This window comes from Xyrauchen texanus, chromosome 12 (assembly GCF_025860055.1).
Source record: "Xyrauchen texanus isolate HMW12.3.18 chromosome 12, RBS_HiC_50CHRs, whole genome shotgun sequence".
NCBI lineage: Eukaryota > Metazoa > Chordata > Actinopteri > Cypriniformes > Catostomidae > Xyrauchen > Xyrauchen texanus.
In genome coordinates this window covers 36,779,289-36,798,322 of record NC_068287.1, presented here as the reverse complement: position 1 = coordinate 36,798,322, position 19,034 = coordinate 36,779,289, and the positions used below count along the sequence as shown (strand labels likewise).

Sequence of the window (19,034 nt, the reverse complement as noted above, 5' to 3'; positions counted from 1 at the left end):
TTCCATTTTATTGTTGCATTGTTAATAACTTTTTCCCAGAAAACTGAGCCCACTTTATTGATATCCTCCATAAGACAAACCTATCCCTAAGTATTTTATAGAGTACAAACGCTTTGATACGTGTTACAGAAGAAAGAAGGGAAAGAGGAAAATAAGGAAGGAATGGTTGAACAATAGAAGGGAGGAGGAATAAAAGGAAGGAAGCAAGCAAGGAAGATTAATTAAAGGAAGAAATAATAATAAGGATGCAAGAAGGGAAAGAAAAAATAAGGAAGGAAGGAATAATAAAAAGGAAGAATGGAAAGAGGAAAATAAGTAAAGAAGGAAGGAAGGTAGGAACAATAGAAGGGAGTAGGTATAAAAGGAAGCAAGAAAGATTAATTAAAGGAACGAAGAAATTAAGGAATAATAAAAAGGATGAAGGGAAAGAGCAAAAGAAGGAAGGAAGAATGGAAAGAGGAAAATAAGGAAGGACTGAAGGAAGGAAAAATAAAAAGAAAGGAAGGGAAAGAGGAAAAGAATGAAGGATGGAAAGAAGGAATAATAAAGAAAGGAAGGGAAAGAGGAAAAGAAGGATGGAAGAAAGAGAAGGAAGAAAAAACAAAATACATTGAAAACCTTGTTATGTAGCTCTCAGCTGCTTGCTCACGTACTCTGATAACTGCTGTTCCTATCTGTGCTAGGTTTAAATTAATCTAAGATGTAACTTCCACACTACAGAGGCACAGGAGTACCCTAAATGACCTGCCATTGTTTGAAGTACAACAACATCAACTTGACAAGAGACACAAGAGTATAAGAGCAGCTGGGCTTTCGATAAAACAGAGACCAAACAATATAAACAGCTTGTCTTGCCATAGAAATGAAACAAGAACAGACGGAGCTATCCAGATGGAACAAGTGTGAAAGGGCTGCTCAATGTGAGATACACTGCACTTACTGGTGGTGTTGTATCGAACCCCTAGGAAGGTCTCCGGACAGGGACGAGACACCACTTCTCCAGCACTACTCCTGGGCCAGCACGTTCCGATGCCATCTATTGAAGTGTTACAGAACAGACCTGACAGGAGAGAGAGAGGAGGAGGGCTTTGAACTGATGCAGTTGGTGTTATTGTATAGATGTGAAGAAATGTTGAAGAACTGTGGCATATTGGTTAGCACACGTGCTCTGACACATTGAGCCATGGCACTAATGCTAGCAATGTGAGTTCTGGCAATTTCCTGTTGTTTCTGCACGATTACTGTCAATAAAAGTTTAAAAAAAGCCAAAAGAATAGAAGAAATGCTATGTAGAAAGCAGAAAAGTAGTCATAGTCCCCTTTTGCATTCAACAATATACAGTGGCTCTATAAAGTATTTTTAAACGTAAGCATTTAACACTTAAATATCAAACCAGAAACTAATTATTTTTATAACTTTATTTATTTAACATTTATTTAGTCATTTTTCAAATTTCTCTTAACCAGCTGGTCTCAATGTCATATTGTGTGAATATATGAAGTTCTCAAGTTCACACACTTGTGTCCTAGCAGAGAAACCGGATGTTGTTCATTGTTTTCGCATCGATTTTGTGGGTGCATTTGCACCATTGCCTGATCTGCATTATACCTTTAGTGAACTGGGAGCTAAACGAGCACAGTTAGTGTATGCAAAAAAAAAAAAAAAGCATTTTTAGTGGGCACAATTCATTCTTAGTAAATTTGTCCCATACATTTTAAGCGTGGCTTAAGTGTCCAAATACTTTCAAAGGCCTCTGTATTAGCAGGCACAGACAGAATATTTGGAATTTGCATGCATCTTCTGTGTTGATTTTGGGGGAAATCTGTGGGATTTTGAAAATAAAAATGATTAAACAAACACAAAAGGAGAGGGATAGGCAGAACTTTGTAATTGGCTACTTTTCCACCACCGGGCGCTATAGAGGACGATCACATATTCCAGTTTTTAGGACTACTTTTTTTTTAAATATTACACGAGTAATATAATTTTATATATTATATAAGTTTCAATGAGATATCTAGAGTAATCTACCCCCCTGAGTAAAGGCATGTAGAGTAACTATACTAGTTAAACCATCATCATAAAATCATGAAAATTCTCCAAAAATTACATTTTCTTAACTTTGACATGTACTAAAGCCATTGTGGCATTCTGAGTTGTCACTTAATAAAATCATTGAGTATGGTTTGAAATCATGCAGTGATGAACTGTGCTTAAGTGGAAACCCCACTGGAATCGTTCCTCACCATGCTCAGAACCATTTGGACAATGGTAGAAAAGAAGCTATTGAAAAACATTTACTGTAGCTTTCTGCAGGAATCTGCACGCATAGATTCCATGTGGGAATGCATATTAGCATGTGTTCTTTTAGTTGTGAGACTAAACATTTGCGTCAATTGAGTCAGCTCCAAATGTTTCATATTAACTACAGACAATCTCTGTAACAATCTAAAGAAATATAAAGAAATGTTACTTCTTTAAAATTCAGAGAGAAAACATATTCAGAAGATCTGTTTAAAGCATTTATGTCTATTAAGCAATTTTGGCTATTCACAGTAATCGCTGTACAACTAATAGCAAGACACATGGGCTTCTTCAAGATGGATCCAATTTAATATTTCTATTTCTCTATTCATATTTATCTTTTTTTGCTTTCCTCTCTATGTTTGTATTAGCTGGAGGGTACAGTTGTATAATATGAACTGGCATCTTTTCCAAAACTCTTAGTTTGTCTAATTTTTTTAATCTGTGGAGCCTGGCAAATATATATATATATATATATATATATATATGTATATATATATATATATATATATATATATATATATATATATATGAATATAAATCATCTGAAAATATACAGTTGAGGTTAGAAGTTTACATACACTTAGGTTGAAGTCATTAAAACACATATTTAATATTAACAAACTATAGGTTTGGCAAGTGGTTTAGGACATCTACTCTGTGCATGAAACGAGTATTATTTCCAACAATTGTTTACAGACAGATTGCTTCACTTTTAGTTTACTATATCACAATTCCAGTGGGTCAGAAGTTTAAATACACTATGCTAACTGTGCCTTTAAGCAGCCAAGACCTCAGAAAAAAAAATACAAAATTGTGGACCTCCACAGGTCTGGTTCATCCTTGGAAGCAATTTCCAAATGCTTGAAGGTACCACATTCATCTGTATAAACAATAGTACGCAAATATAAACACCATGGGACCAGGCAGCCATCATACTGCTCAGGACGGAGATGTATTCTGGCAAAATGGCTTAAGGACAACAAAGTCGATGTATTGGACTGGCCATAACAAAGCCCTGACCTCAATCTAAAAGAGAATTTGTGTGCAGAACTGAAAAGGTGTGTGCGAGCAAGGGGGCCTACAAACATGACCCAGATACACCAGTTTCAAGAGAAAAGGCCACGCCAGCCGCGGCCTTTTCTCTGTCTATGTTTTCTCTCTATAGAGTGTTATATGCGGCTTGGGCCATCTAACACTATAACATGCATCGGGGAAGGTGTTATTTTCCAATACTATTCTTTTAGGGGGATAAGACCCCACGGAGACCACATCCTGCCAAGGCTGGAAAGGTGAACATGTGGCAAATAAGTCACATGGGCTTACAAGCCACACATGGAAGTGGCGCAGTGGTAGGTTCTGCCTGTGACTGGGGGCAGAGGGAACTGCCCAAGGGAGATTCGGGTCCGCCAACAGGGGGACCGTACCACGGAAAATACAACACAGGGGGTTACCGTGATAACCAACACCTCTGGAGCACCTATTCCAGTACAGAGTAATTAGTACGCATAGTGGGTCTGGTTGGGAATTCCTCCACCGAATTTGCAAGCAAGAGGGCTAGGGAGGAAGGACATCCAGGGAGCGTCTCAGTGGAGAGGAAAGGCGCTATGCGCAAGTGGTACACCCAGTCAGCTGTTCCTTATTACCGAGTTCTACATGCGCGGACCTGACAAAACATGGGACAAGACCAACTCAACCCGGAGATTATAGAATCTTGCCAAGGTATTGGGTGTTGCCCAGCCTGCCGCTCTGCAGATGTCTGCTAGAGAGGTGGCGTTGGCCAGTGCCCACGAGGATGCCACACTCCTCATAGAGTGTTCTCGAACCCGCAAGGGGGCTGGGCACGGCCTGGGTCTAATAGGCCAATGCAATGCCGTCGACGACCCAGTGGGCAAGCCTCTGTTTGGAGACAGTGTTCCCTTTCCGCTGTCCACCAAAGCAAAAAAAGAGCTGCCTGGAACATCTAAAGCTCCGTGCGTGGTCCAAATAGGTGCACAAAGCAATGATAAGGCTGGATATGCCTCCTCCTGGGGAAGTGCTTGAAGGTTCACTACCTGGTCCCTGAAGGGGGTCGTAGGAACCTTGGCACATAGCCCAGTCGGGGTCTTAGGATGACATGAGCATCTGCCGGACCAAACTCCAGGCAAGTGTCGCTGACAGAGAACGCTTGCAGGTCCCCAACCGTCTTCAAGGAGAGGGCTTTTAGCTCAACTGACTCAAGTGGCTAGAAAGGGCTCTCTGAAGGCCCACAAGGACAACGGAGAAGAGGCATGGTCCGGAGGATTCAACCTCCGGGCGCCTCTAAGTAACCTGATGATCAGGTCGTGCATCACTAAGGACTTACCATCCACTGCGTGGTGGTGAGCCGATATAGCGGCTACATACACCTTCAAGGTGGAGGGGGACAGCCACCCCTCCAACTTCTCCTGCTGGAATGAGAGCACTGACCTGACTGCACACTTCTGATAGGGAAGAGCACCAGTTTGCGAATAGACAGCACTTTAGGGCATAAAGTTGCCTGGTAGAGGATGCTCTGGCTTGATTGATTGTATCTATGACAGATGGTGGTAGGCCACATAGATATTCCACATCCCGTCCAAGGGCCAGACATGGAGGTTCCAGAGCCAATCCGAGCCTCTGACAAGGAGTCCCAGAGTGGGCAGTGGGAGTTTTCTTGGGAAGCAAACAGGTCTACCTGTGCTTCACCGTAGGTCCCAAAACAGCTGAACCACCTGGGGGCCTCCACTCTCCACTGAGTGTGGGCTGTCACGACAGCGCATCCGCTGCTGTTTTGAGGCTGCCTGATATATGAGTGGTGTGCAGCGACCTCAGTCATAGCTGACTCTAGAGGAGATGGTGGGCGAGTTGTGACATTTGACAAGAGTGCACGCCTCATTGGCGATTTATGTAAGCTACCGTTGCAGTGCTGTCTGAACGGATCAAGATGTGCTTGCCCCGAATCAGCGGGAGAAACCTCCGCAGGGCAAGAAGTACAGCCAGCAACTCTAGGCAGTTGATGTGCCAACATAGCCGTGGTCCTTTCCAGGAACCGGTGGCTGCGTGCCCATTGCACACAGTGCCCCAACCCAGTTTGGAGGCATCTGTGGTGACCATGACGCATCTGGACACCTGCTGTAGGGGGACTCCTGTCAGCAGAAAACAGAGGTCTGTCCAAGGGTTGAATAACTGATGGCAGGAAGGGGTGAAGATCACACGGTATGTTAATATTATGTTAACAAATTAATATTTTAAAGAACTGAAATGTGAACTGACCTGATGAGGTGGTCGGACTGGACGTCTGATTCCACAGGATCAAAGTGCGTGCTGTAAAAAAAATAAAAATAAAAAAGAACAATATATTTAGTAATCTCAACATGTCTTTTAAAAAAACAAAAAACATTTCAATTTAGAATTTTAATTGCTTTTAGGTGTTTAACTGTGCAAGTAGCATTACCAAACAGAATGGCAAAAACTAATGAATAGTGCACTTGTTTTCAAATTAGTTTCCCGAACACTCCCCGCCTCTACCATTGGTCAGTCAAACATTGGAACATTGGTTGAGTCCATGTTGAAATCAGAGCTCCAGACTGCAACTGCATTTTTCCTGCCAGTGCAACAAAATTTTGTCAGAGGTTGCACTGTTGCAACTACAAAGCTGACTCTCTCAAATGGCAAACACTTCAAATGCAGAATGAAAAATGCTATGCACAATACCAGATCAATTGCCATCAGGCTCAATGGACGGAGCAGTGTGTAAGGAAGTATAAGGGAAAGGAGGAGGTGAGAACTGGCTTAACAATATAAATAATAGTTTAATGAAGAAATAAAACCAAAAGACACAAACACACACATAGGACGGACAGATCCCCGTAAACGTTCACTGTCCGTAGTCGGCCTTTATCCCTCTCGGAGGCTTGATTATCCTGATCAAATAACGACCCGGCCCCGCCCTCTGCCCAGTCATACAGTGTGAATGCAGATCAGGTGCATTTACTGGGGGATCAGAATTTCCAATGAACTTAATACAGTCTTAATGCTATGTCATGCGATGACATTCTAGACAACTGTTTGCTTCCAACATTGTGTCAACTGTTTCAGCTGATAAAATGTATAGCGTAGGGATGATACCGATAACTGACAATTTACAGCTCATTATGTTCAATATCATACGATAATAAATAAATAAATGTATAATCCTTTAATCTGGAACTGCAAACTAATTCATCAATAGCTTCTCATTTAAAAACTGTCATATAAAAGCTTTGAATTTGAACTTGCTGCTATTTAAGGTTTGGTGGATGTAACATGAACCAGAAATGTCTCTATTTTACAGATGTTTGCTGATTTGAATGACAGATAAGTGACAATACTCTTGCATAAATTATATGGTGCTCATTTATATGTTTGTTTAAGGTAATCCTGATGACTTCTTTAGTAGTGAGTAACTTGTTACTTTCACAAATATATGTTTACTCCCCTATATTCCATTACATAATACACATTTATTCATATACGGCCAGGCGTATCAGTACAAGGTCCTCCACTTCGGCCTGTCCATGTGCCCTCGCGTCTTTACAAAGATCGCAGAGGCAGCTCTTGCCCTGCTATGGGAAGTGGGCATCCGCATACTCGACTACCTCTACAACTGGTCATCCTGGCTCACTCTCGGGAGTTACTGTGTGCTCACAGGGACCAGGTGCTCAGGCACTTCAGCCGTCTAGGCTTCAGGTCAACTGGGAAAAGAGAAAGCTCATCCCGGTTAGCATAACAGAGGCGGAAAAACATCTTTAAAAAGACGCGTCCTGAAAAGGACGTTCAATGCCTGCTGTGTATTGCTCTTTTAAGTGGGAACTCAAATACTTTGAGGAAATAAACACTTTTTAGGAGGAAAAACACTCTTTCAGGCATCGAAAGCTCTGTCAAATCACCATGGGGCGTGGACTGCACAGCGTGCAGGGAGAGAGATCCAACAGCAGTGCTTCTTGCCAACAGAGGTGAGTGAAACAGTGGTGAACTCAGCTTTGCTGTTGCACAACCGTTCGGCTCAAAAGAAAAATTCTGACTGACACTCGCTGCCCCGCTTCACTTTATACCCGTATGTCCAGGCGGGGCAGGCAAATTCTGTCTGCCAAATTGACATTGGCCTTTTCTCAGGTTCACAGCTACATTTGGCGTCCCAGGAAGACCCCTTGTGTCACTTCATTCAACACAACGTCGAGTGAGTGACAGAAGGGGAACTGATGTCATAAGAGCCCAGTTACAGAATCATCCTGAAAATGACAGAAAAGTCCGTGTTAGAATTAGAGCCAAAATTTACCTTGACGTGCTGCCTTAAGATGGAGCTGGGATTTTAATCTTGAAATATCAGCTTGTCTTGGTTTTAAATTAAGGCATTTCATGACGAAACTATTCATATTTTCACTGTGCAGAACGAGGAAAGTGTTTCACTTTGAAGAGTTTGATGCTGCTGCTGTGATTGAGTGACAGTCTGTGATACGGCTCAGCACGCGCAGCACTGTGAATTTCCGCTCTCATAAAAGTCCCATTCAATAATCTCTCATTAAATTCCACATTAATTAAAATTAAACCCTGTAATGTAATGACAGTAACGCTACCCACAGTAAAGAAGTAAAAGTAAAAACAATTAATCATAAATTCATTAGAAATTTACTTGAGTGAGAGTAAAAAGTACCCCCTTTTAAACCTATTCTAAAAGTAAACATTTTCCCAAAAAGTTACTCAAGTAAATGTAACGTAGTATATGTAGCATGTTATTACCCACCTCTGTTCTCAACAGAGAGAGAATAATGAACTGTAAACAGCTGTTATAATGCATTAAACCAAAATGAGGCAATAAACAGCATGTAATGAACATTAAAAAACAAAACACAATACTAACCCTAATCTCTGTAACATGACTCATTCTGCACTACACAGATATTTGTCCAGTCAAATACTCTCTAGAATGAGAATACATTTCCCCTTAATGTGGCTTTGAAATATCTCATCCAATCTGCCTGTTTCAAAAGTATATATCAACACAGGAAAAAGATTGTCCGGCAATTGCTTTCATGGGGAAAGCAATTTCATGAGGTTTCATGACCACCTTGACACACAAACACACTAAGTCATTTTAAATACTTTATTACAATACATAAGAAGAATTAAAGTGCTTTGACAATCTTAATTGATTACAAAAATACTGTCCACATTCATTATCAGGTCTGACAACTGCAAGTTCTCAAAAGTATACTTAAAAATAAAAATGTGAAAACCTTTCATTAAAATATTAAATCTGAGGCTAAGGTAATAAAGTTGGATCTTGCCATCAAAATATTGACTGATGTATATATATATATATATATATATATATATATATATATATATATATATATATATATATATATATAAAAGTTATTGAACACATATCCTTCAGTAATGCAGTCCTGAGGTGAGAACCAAAAACGAGACGTGCAACCCCTACTGTGTAGTCTGCTGTTTGGGGTTAAATTACATGATGGAACAGGGTCTAAAAAATTTAATCTAGTGGTGGAACGAAGCTGAGGTCACCCGCAGCTCACAGTGTGGACAAACAGAAATGTTTGTTTGCAGATGTATTTGTCAGTGTAAGAGAAAGAGAAAGTGTGTGCGCGTGCATGTGTGTGTGTGTTTATATTAACGATTTATTCACAGCATCTTAGCATTTTCTGTGATTTATTTTGAGTTTGCTTGAGCTGCCTCACATAACTTACAAAGATGTGTGTGACAAACTTAGGTTTTAAAAAATATGTGAATAGGTAAAAAAAGATATGTTTATGTTTGGAAACTCTGTTTTCAGTTTTTCAATGTCATAATTTTACTGTAGTGTGTAATGGAGGATGATTTCGAAAGTCTCCAGTTTCAATGGAGGAAAACGACTGGATTAGTTTGGATGTGTTCTAGGTCTTCTGAAGTCATAGCTCTATAAATAAAAAACACTCGAAAAGTCACAAATTTATTGATAATCTTTTAATTGTATGTTAACCTTTGTAATCGACCAATTGAATCAATCAGATAAACTCGAGATCCGGATCAGTCAGATTTGTGTATGAATCATGTTTGGAAACATAATCAACTGATTCATGTTTATAATTTTATGGTACCTTTTGGAGCTTGACAGCTCTTGTTCTCATTCACTTTTCAAGTCAGAATAGTCTTGAAAATTCCCCTTTTGTGTTCCTTAGAAGAAAAAGTCATTTGGGTTCAGAACGATAATAATATCATGAATAATGACAGATTTGATTTTTTATTTGTATTTAAACTTTTCCTTTAAGAAGAAAACATTCTATGTTTTGAGAAATATTTCTACATTTTTGGTTCATCTTTAGAAACAGCACAAATTTGGAGCCATAACTTGTCTTAGAGATATTTTCTCATTAACACATACTGGGAGTTTTATTACATATTGCACGATTGATTGTTCATATTGTGTGGAACTCCCTACAGCCACCATACAGTGGGAAAAAAATCCATATGAACAACGTATCATAAGCAACTGCAAACTTATGTTCATAATTACAATGACAAAGTGTCAGTTGTAGAGTAAGCACTTGATACTGTATACAATGACTGGGTATAGTATTACAGCTACTGTAATCACAGGTTTCCAGCATTCTGAACTTTATACAGGCTGAAATTCTTGAATGTTTTAATTTCAAAATTACCTTTAAAAACGGCTGTGCATACAACATAACAATAGAGCAAATTGCAATAAAATTGTATAATCCTCCTCTGGATATTTTATCATCTAACACAATATTGCTTCCAGGAGACTTGATATCCATCAGCATAATTAGTGTTAATATTTAATGCTCATTATGACACTGTAATCACAGTTGTTTTAATGTTAGCCTAAATCAAGCCTAATCAACTGGCCCATCCCAAAGCCTGCATGATGTTGCAACTAAACAATTTTCTTACGGAAATTTTGTATGCACTTAAGTTTGCTGTAAGACTTTAGCCTACCTTGTTTTATGGAGGATGGCATTCAGTTTTAAAATAAATATAGTGCCTTTTACAGTGTCATCATACCATTCCCCAAGATGAAAAAATCCTAAAACTAAAACTGACCGCAAAACCCATTTGTTACAACTAAAATGAACTGACAAGTACTTGCTTAAGCTGTGCAAATAGTTCTCAGCCAATGAGTTTATTATGCAAAGGGACTTTATCACATCCCAAACACCCTCTCAGGACCAATTTTGAAAGCACATTTTGGTTGATTTTGTTGTTTTTGTCATTTGAAATTTACTAGGTCTGAAATTCCTACTAGATGGAAATGTTTCTCATCGCATATAAAAAATGAAAGGTATCAACACTGGTTTTCACTAATTTAGTGAAAAAATATTATGCTATATTACAGCTTTGAACTGTCAGCAGATAGTAGCTTATTGTTGACAAAATATTTTAATTCAGTTTTTCCATTTGGCCCACTTGTTGATTAATTTGAATTGCCCTGGCCACAATGTATCCATTGCACAAAAAAATTATTTTCTGAAATTTCCAGCTGTGTGTAACACAAATTGATTAGTGGTATGCACACAGTTAAGCCTTTGATTTGCAAAATCATTTTTATTAGAGTAGTTAAGGGCCATTTTATGTGGGACTATTTGGCATGCTGAGTGGACCTAGGTGTGCTAGCTACTTCAGTGATTCATGCTCAGCCAAAGCAAGTGTTAATCACAGACATCTGATACTACAGCATTTAATGTGTGGAGTTTAAAAGCAGTCCAGAAAAACGATGGATGGATGGATGGATGGATGGATGGATGGATGGATGGATGGATAGCTAGATCTGCAATGATAAAAGGTCAGCTTGTTAAATGACTCTTAAACTTTTCTCCTTCAAGACTTTCAGATTAGACTTTATTTTACCTTAACAGACCTTTTACTCAATTTTGTCAAAGAACCAGTACTGCCACAGAGGGACAGACGACATGAGTGTTGTTTTTGTATAGTTCCTGTGAAGTATTTACAGGATTATTATCTAATTAAATAACTAGACTGTACAGAACTCTCGGGGTGTTTCTCAATGCTAAGAATGCAGAGAAAAGACTTGTGTTCTTATGAAGACCAGTCTTGCCAAGCTACCTTGGAAGAATGAACTTTGAAAGACAGGAGGACTTAGAAGGCATCTATTGCAAACTTTGAGATGTGCTGTGATCTTCCTGTTGTGCAATTAACCATCACAGCACATTTGTAGCAAGTGAGAAAACTAGTGGCCTTATCACACAGCATTATTATCATCACATCAGTGATGTGCAGGACAAGTGGCACGTTAAAAGTCTGCTAAAACTTGTTCCCCCTTCTGTCACTCACTCAACGTTGTGTCAATGTAGTAACAATAGGGGTCTCTTTTGAGAGCCTCGGTTACCTCTTATCTTTGAGAAAAGGCCAATGAGAATTGGTAAACAGAATTTTCATGCCCCTCCCCCAGACATACGGGTATGAAGGAGAGAAGCGTGCATCTGTTCAGACAGATTTTGTGTTGTGTTTCAGCACTTTTTTTCAGCGTTTCAGTTGAGTAAAACCCACTGATGTTCCACTCACCTCTAAAGATCATACGCTGTTGGACGGCACATATCAGCGGCTTTTCTCTTCTTCTGCATGGCAGTGCAGACTATGGCCCTGAGCGCTTCGACAGCCCTCTAAAAGTGTATATATTTCTCTAAAAGAGTAAACACATTGACGTTGAGCATCTTTTTAAAGACGCATCTTTTTCAAGATGCCCTTCCATCTTTGTGCCATTCCTGGATGTAGTCGTTAACTCCTCACTTCTGACGGCCACGGGCGCTGCTTCTCGTGTCTGGGCAGAGATCACACAGAGGCCGTGTTTATGGACGCCACATGTTCTCACTGCGAGAACATGACCATGGCAACATTGCGGTCGTGGCTCTCCTTCTTCCTGGGGAAAGCCAATCTAGCCTCCCCCCACGTCGCGCCTTCTACCCACAGGTATAGAGCCGGCGCGCCTGGCACTGGAGGCAATTTTGGGAATTTAACGGGAGCGGTTTTGCCAGGTATATCCCCGTGGACCACCCATTCCCCAGCACGCTCGTTTGCCCCGTCCGGTTCCGAGATGAGACCGGCTCACCTTACAGCCAGTCTGATGTCTCTTTCGGAGCCCCCGAGCTGGATGAGAGTTTTGCCACTGCACCAGAGAGTGTCTTGGCGGACTCTGAAGCTGAGGACTCGGTTCCTGGGTTTTTGGTTCCTGGGACTTGGTTTCTTTCTTCGCAGAGGTGCATGATGAGCTGACGAAGCCATGGAGGGTACCTTTCACTGCCCCAAACCGACTCCCTTGCTCGTCCGCTCTCACTACCCATGACGGTGGGGCAGTCCATGGGTACTCAGAACTCCCCCAGCTGGATAAGGCAGTTGCGGTGCACCTGTGCCTGCAAAACGAAGCCACCTTGTGTGATCAACCGTCACTCCCCTCCAAGGCCTGTAGGTTGACGTCGTCTCTGACTACCAAGGCCTACAGCACCGCTGGACAGGTCGCCTCCGCCCTGCACGCCATGGCCCTCCTGTAAATCCACCAGGCTAAGGCACTAAGAGACCTGCACTTGGGTAGATCTGCACCTCCATCTCCCAGATCGGCCTATTTGGCGACACCGTAGAGGGCTTTGCCCAGCAGTTCTCGACAGTGAAGAAACAGACAGAGGTTATTCAACACATATTGCCCCACCTTGGCTCAAGATCCCGCATTCCATCTGCTCACCGAGGGCATCCCCTTGCGGCGGTGAAACCCCAGGCAGCTCTGCCCCAGCATAGAGCTCCTCACAGGAAGAGGACGCCCCCGTATCAGGCCACTTCTCGGACCCAGAAGGCTCCCAAGCACTCCAGGGACAGGAAACTCAGGGAGAGAGACGTCTGCCAAGGAGCTGGTATCCAGACCACTCCATTCCCCGGTAGAGGGCCGGGTAGAGAATCTTTTGTTTCCTTTACTTTGCTTGCCTCACCCCGAACAGGCTGCGGTATCCACGTTGTCATAAAGGAAGCAGTTTCCTCACTCCCTGGGTCACTTTGCCGGTGCCCACAATCGGCATTCTCACAGCGATCAGACACCGAGCATTTGCAGTCGGGCCCCCACAAACGTGGACCTTCCACCTTCACGTGCAGAACTGCACCGCACTCGCGCCTCAGGCCGGCAAGTGGTGATGAGTCTGGAGGTCGTCACTACAGTAAAATTAAAAATTTTTCTGAATATCCTATTCAGAAAGGCACAAAAATTACTAAATTAATGATGGATTCATCTGAATAATATACAAATTATTAGTTTTACTGATAATCCCAAAAACACAAGCATAAAGTGACATTGAAAAATTTACATATTCTAAATTACAATGATTTTATGAATCTGTGGAGCCAATATTTCTAAAGTGTAAAACATTATGAATGAAAATGTGACTTTAGATCGGGTAGCCACAGTCTCAACTTTCAGTTTAGGTCTTTGTTAATTGTTCGCATCTGGAGCTTGTCTAGTGCAATATTAACTAAGATAGGACATCATATAAACTTTCCACTTCTTGAAATGTCTATTCACAATTCACACTTGATTCCAATGTATTTATTACTGCCTAATCCTGAGCGCGAGGTTAAATTCCTGACCTGAAGTGATGATTTCACGTCGGAGCTCATCTAGCGTCTCTTAATTTTGAGCACAATTATATTCACGTCAGAGTTTAAGGTAATTATCTGGTGAATAATTTATTCAGAAATAAAGTTTAAATGCTCCATAAAGGTTTACATTTTCAATATATTATTCATATATTCTGAATATTCCTGCATATGTAAAACAAAGAAACTGAAACTTGCGCTGTCTTTTTTTAATTTATTTTTTAACTGTGCTAAATTTGAGAATGTTAAGTGTTGTTGAGCTTTGAAAAAGAGCTGTATAAATGTAACATTTATTATTATTATTATTATTATTATTTAACTAAATAATGGTGTCCTATCGTAAAACTTCCTGATGGACTTAAGGGACTTTCACCTGTTTTTAGGCTATATTGATTTATTATATTTCTTTTGATGCTTGAATTTGTATTTATTATTCAATACAAAATGTGTGCTTGACATTTCAAAATTAGCTTGACACATCCTGCCTCCAGAATTATGTTGTTATACATGAACAGGCACACAAAAACTTTTCAGACAGATATTAATATCAGAAGTACCAGGAGAAACCAAAGTTAACAACATATTCCACAGTTAATGTGGCCAACAAATTCAGCTTCATCTGGTAAGAAAAAAAAGATAAATTAATTATATAATAATTGTAAAATAATAATAATAATAATTATTATTATTATTGTATTATGAAGACATACACAAGGCATATTTTATTAACAGAAACTCTAAACGTAAGAGATACATTTAAAAATGGGCATTTCATTTAGTTTTAATGCACTTGGTTTAAGCCCCAGCCAAACCTGGCTCTATCCGAATACTGAGACAGATACAGATAATTTTGTCATATGAACAAACACAGATACAGATAATGGCTTCACTACACACTCATATTCCAGAAGGCTTTGTTGCCACAGCTGTGCCGGAGATCAGTGGTTGAATTCCTGAAGTCATATAATTATATCATCACTTTACTGGGGTGGCCAGAATATGGTTCTGTTTTTACAGGCGTTCAGTACAGATTAATTATGCATTATATGGACAACTGTTAAAAAGACATAATGTTTGGTTTGCTCCTGGAATCTTAGGATGAAATCGTGTACAATTTGTATTGACGTTTTAGTGCTGCAAAATGAAACATGTTTGTATGGCGAATTTAAGATATTTGACAACAACTGCTAATGATTGTAGGTTTAATTACCTCGCTACTGAGTCAAGTTACTGACAGGATGTACAACCTTGCATATAAAGTTCAACAGTGTAAACTAGATGCATTAATCTGTCTACTGGATGGATTAGTGTGTGTCTGCGTTTAAGAGAAAAAATCTTCACAATATGTGAGAGATTTAGTCTTTAAAGTTCTAAGGATTGAGATCTTGCATAGAGTAGTTCCATGTAGAGGTCAACCGATAGTGGATTTTACCGATACCTATAACTAAGTTGGGCCGTACCTGCTGATAACCAATTAATCAACCTATAGTTTTTCAAATTTAATGAAAAAATAAAATGTACTCAAAGTAAAATAATGCTGAACTGTATTACAAAAATAAACAGTACTGACTGAACCATGAATATGTATTGTACATTTTAAAATGATCTAAATATATAAATATTTAAATATATGAACTAATATTCAAATTTTGATGTCACCTGATTTTTAAATTGACATTGATTCCTTAATCCACAAGAGGGCGCAATAAATACATAAACCATTCAGCACATTTATATTACTGTATAGAACATTCCTTTCCTGGATGTTAAAAAAAGAGCATTTCATTTTTAACTAATGTGCATAAAATAAATAAAAAGTTTTAGTCTGTCCATATTGTCAAATGTTAAGTCAAAAGTAAAATGAGGGGGGAAATGCTTCAATAGACAGTTCACATTGTGTTACACTTGCACTGATTCCTACTACTCCAGACACAAGCTTCATAATAACAGCGAAATGCCACCTTGTTTTAAGTACAGTTGTATGTAGAGTAGCAGTATTCCCAGATAGCAGTGGTATTCGGCTGGACTCTGTGGTGAAGCGGCTTAGACTATGAGCCCAGGTCATTGGCTGTTCAAACAGACGGAAGACGACAGACTGGAACCGAATGCGAGGATCTCAAGAGACACATTTACAAGTTGAACATCTTTCCTGACAAACATTTAAACAACTCATTGCTTAATATGAGAAAAGCTTATAAGAGAGCAAGACACAACAGCCAAAGACCACCACCAGCTGTAAGGGGCTGTTCACACCGAACGGTTTTGCATCCATCCATTTGTTTTTCTATGTAAACACGTGCTTGACGAATGTCCTTGTTTCCCTTTGTTTTTGTTTATTCAGCGTCTCGTGCAGGAGCTCTGTTTTAGATGATGTGTCAATTTAAAAAGAACTTTAAAAGCATTTTGAGACAACTGCTTTCTGTTAAACTGTGTCTAGCCTTTTTAGCGCAAGAATGTGATCGATCTGATGTCATCATATTACAGTGATGATAATTTTTTTAATTTTTTTAAAATTGAAAACAGATACGTTTCTCTTGGCTGCATGAAGATATTAATTTGATTTCTCACGTCTAATGCGCTTTCATTCGCACTCTCTCCACTCAGACTGTGTGGGTAGAAGACACACTTAAATTACTTTTCCAAAGGGGACTCAATCTGGAGCTACAATCTGAGCTGGCAGGCCGCAATGAAGGGAAAACCCTAGACCAGTTTATTAACCTTGCCATTCGCCTAGATAATCTCATCCGTTCGCGGAGACCAGTCAGCTTCCCAACTCTCACACCGCAAACCATATTCAGCATTGGAGAAACAGAGCCCATTCAGATTGGGCACACTCATCTGAAGACGGAGGAGAGAGAATGACGCATGAAGCAACGTCTAAGTTTATATTGCGGTCAGGCCGGACATCTATGAGCATCCAGTCCCATGGCCAGCCCAATCATCTAAACCGGCAGTGAGTAACGACATGATTCCACTGTATACATCTTCCTGTATTAAAGTGCCTGTCACTTTATGCAGCATCTAGTCAATAAATTACTTATAATGATATGACAATGTGTACTGCAGTGTACTGTATACATACCTTTTCGTTATTGATGTTTTAAATCCACATCTGATGTGTTCCACTCAATGCAGAGTGTAGTCTCATGTGTCAAAACAAACACCACAAGGCATCAGTGATGTTTTTATTTAGCCTCTAGAGGCCGCTCTCATACTGTATAACGACAGCGGACACAATGGGAAAAAAATATCGGTGTGGATATTTGATGATAACTGATAGTTCTAGAAATATGTTATCGGTGCCGATTAATTGGCAAAACCAATATATCTGTTGACCTCTAGTTCCATGTACATAAAAAACACAATATATAAGCAGTTTGTGCATCATATAAACGCAAACATAATACTTACAGGTGCAAAACTGTACAAAATGAATTCATCTCCTGAGAGTCTCTCACTAGTCACATTCACTAAGCTGCGAAAAAGCATTGAACACAAACACATCCTCTGTGTGCTGTATTCCTGCAGTGCTCAATTCGTCCCTATGTTTGAACTGCAACCAAAATAAACCCTAGTGAAATTTAGGGCATTTTCAAATCAGCCTAAAAAACAACAGACTGAATCCAGTCATCACATCTTTCATCTCCTTATATTGCCTTTTCTGAGCAAGTCACATATCCCATGAAAAAAACATGAGATTACCCATCAATAAATGTTGCTACAGCCTGTCCCCTTTGGCTATATGGAAACATGAATTCAGTTTAGAGTTTTGACTAAAGCATTACACAATGCTATACAGAGCTACTTTCATGCCATGTATACTGGACTGAAAATTACACTACATGCAGATCTATGAACTGCTTTGAATTTCAATTAATTTTAATTCCATTTCTTAAATTCAGATTTGAATTGTGATTCTGCATGCTTTTTGCTACCTCAATTCAAATTCAAGAATATAAAAGGCATTCTCAATTTACATTTGCATTTTATGCATTTGGCAGATGCTTTGATACAAAGCAATTTACAGTGCAAGCCATGTACTGTATTTTATCAGGTTATGCCTTCCCTGGGAATCAAACCCATGACCGTGGCACAGCAATCTGATTTAAATTTCAGGAATTTAATTGAAAGGAATTCTCAATTCACAACCCTGCTGCTAAGGTTTTCAGGAAGGTTTTCTAAGTCAATTGAAGTCGGTTTTCAGATGCAGTGGTGATTTGCGGCTTAACTACAAGTCCCATCTGTCGACATGACATATTGTTCAATGCCTAAAACGAGAGGCCATTTACACCAGAGACCATGACCTGTGGAACTGATCTATGACCAACCTTCTCAACCTAAATCTAAATCCTAACATCTTATAAAGCCAAACTAGTTTCAGATCAGTTATGGAGACTTACCTGTAAGATTTGTGGAGAGTAGGAGCAGAGTGTCACAAATCAGATCAGCCGTTGCCCTGGAGATTAGCGTAATCCAGATGGTCAACACCTGCAATGGAGGTGCAAAGGGAGGAAAATGAGAACAAAAGAGTGGGTAAGCATCCATCTGGACTTACAGTGAGAGACAGCATGCAATGAAAGAGTAAAGGGTTAGCATCTGCCTCATGCCTTTTTAATGCAGGTGTGGTCACATAAATGGTTAAACTAGAGACACCTCACGCAAACATATTGTCACAAACTCAAGGACTTCTCCTGCTCACCTCCAGAGGACTCCATCGCCAGAATACTAGTAGCATTCTGAACTACAATTCTCAGCATGCCTACTGTGGCAGGGCAGAGGGTGGGGCCGGGTCGTGATCATACACACCCGGTCCCGTATTAGGCTAATCAAGCCTCCCGAGAGGGATAAAGGTCGACTGCAGAGGATCGTGCGGGAGAGAGAGATCATTTATGGGGCTCGCTGCCGACCGCCTGGAGTGGGAGAACCGCTGCCAGGGGCGGGGGAGACCCCTTCTGTTCCCCGAGAACGCGGCGCGGCGTTCCGTCCACCAGGGGCTGGAGGTCTGCCTCTGATCCGCCCAGAGAGGCACGGCTGTTGTCCTATAGAGGGTGAAGGAGTGGTCGAGGAACAAG

The 19,034-nt window shown here is 40.2% G+C and overlaps 1 protein-coding gene across 1 annotated transcript in view; it reads right to left on the bottom strand.

Annotated features, from left to right (window-relative positions):
- Positions 1 to 19,034, bottom strand: part of crhr1 (corticotropin releasing hormone receptor 1) — a 123,554-nt gene that overhangs the window by 93,825 nt on the left and 10,695 nt on the right. Inside the window, exons 4-6 of the mRNA XM_052138465.1 lie at positions 18,363 to 18,450; positions 5,578 to 5,628; positions 941 to 1,060 (exon numbers count right to left, since the gene is read on the bottom strand). Of these exons, the coding sequence (XP_051994425.1) occupies positions 941 to 1,060; positions 5,578 to 5,628; positions 18,363 to 18,450 (259 nt within the window). The remainder of the gene's footprint in view (positions 1 to 940; positions 1,061 to 5,577; positions 5,629 to 18,362; positions 18,451 to 19,034) is intronic.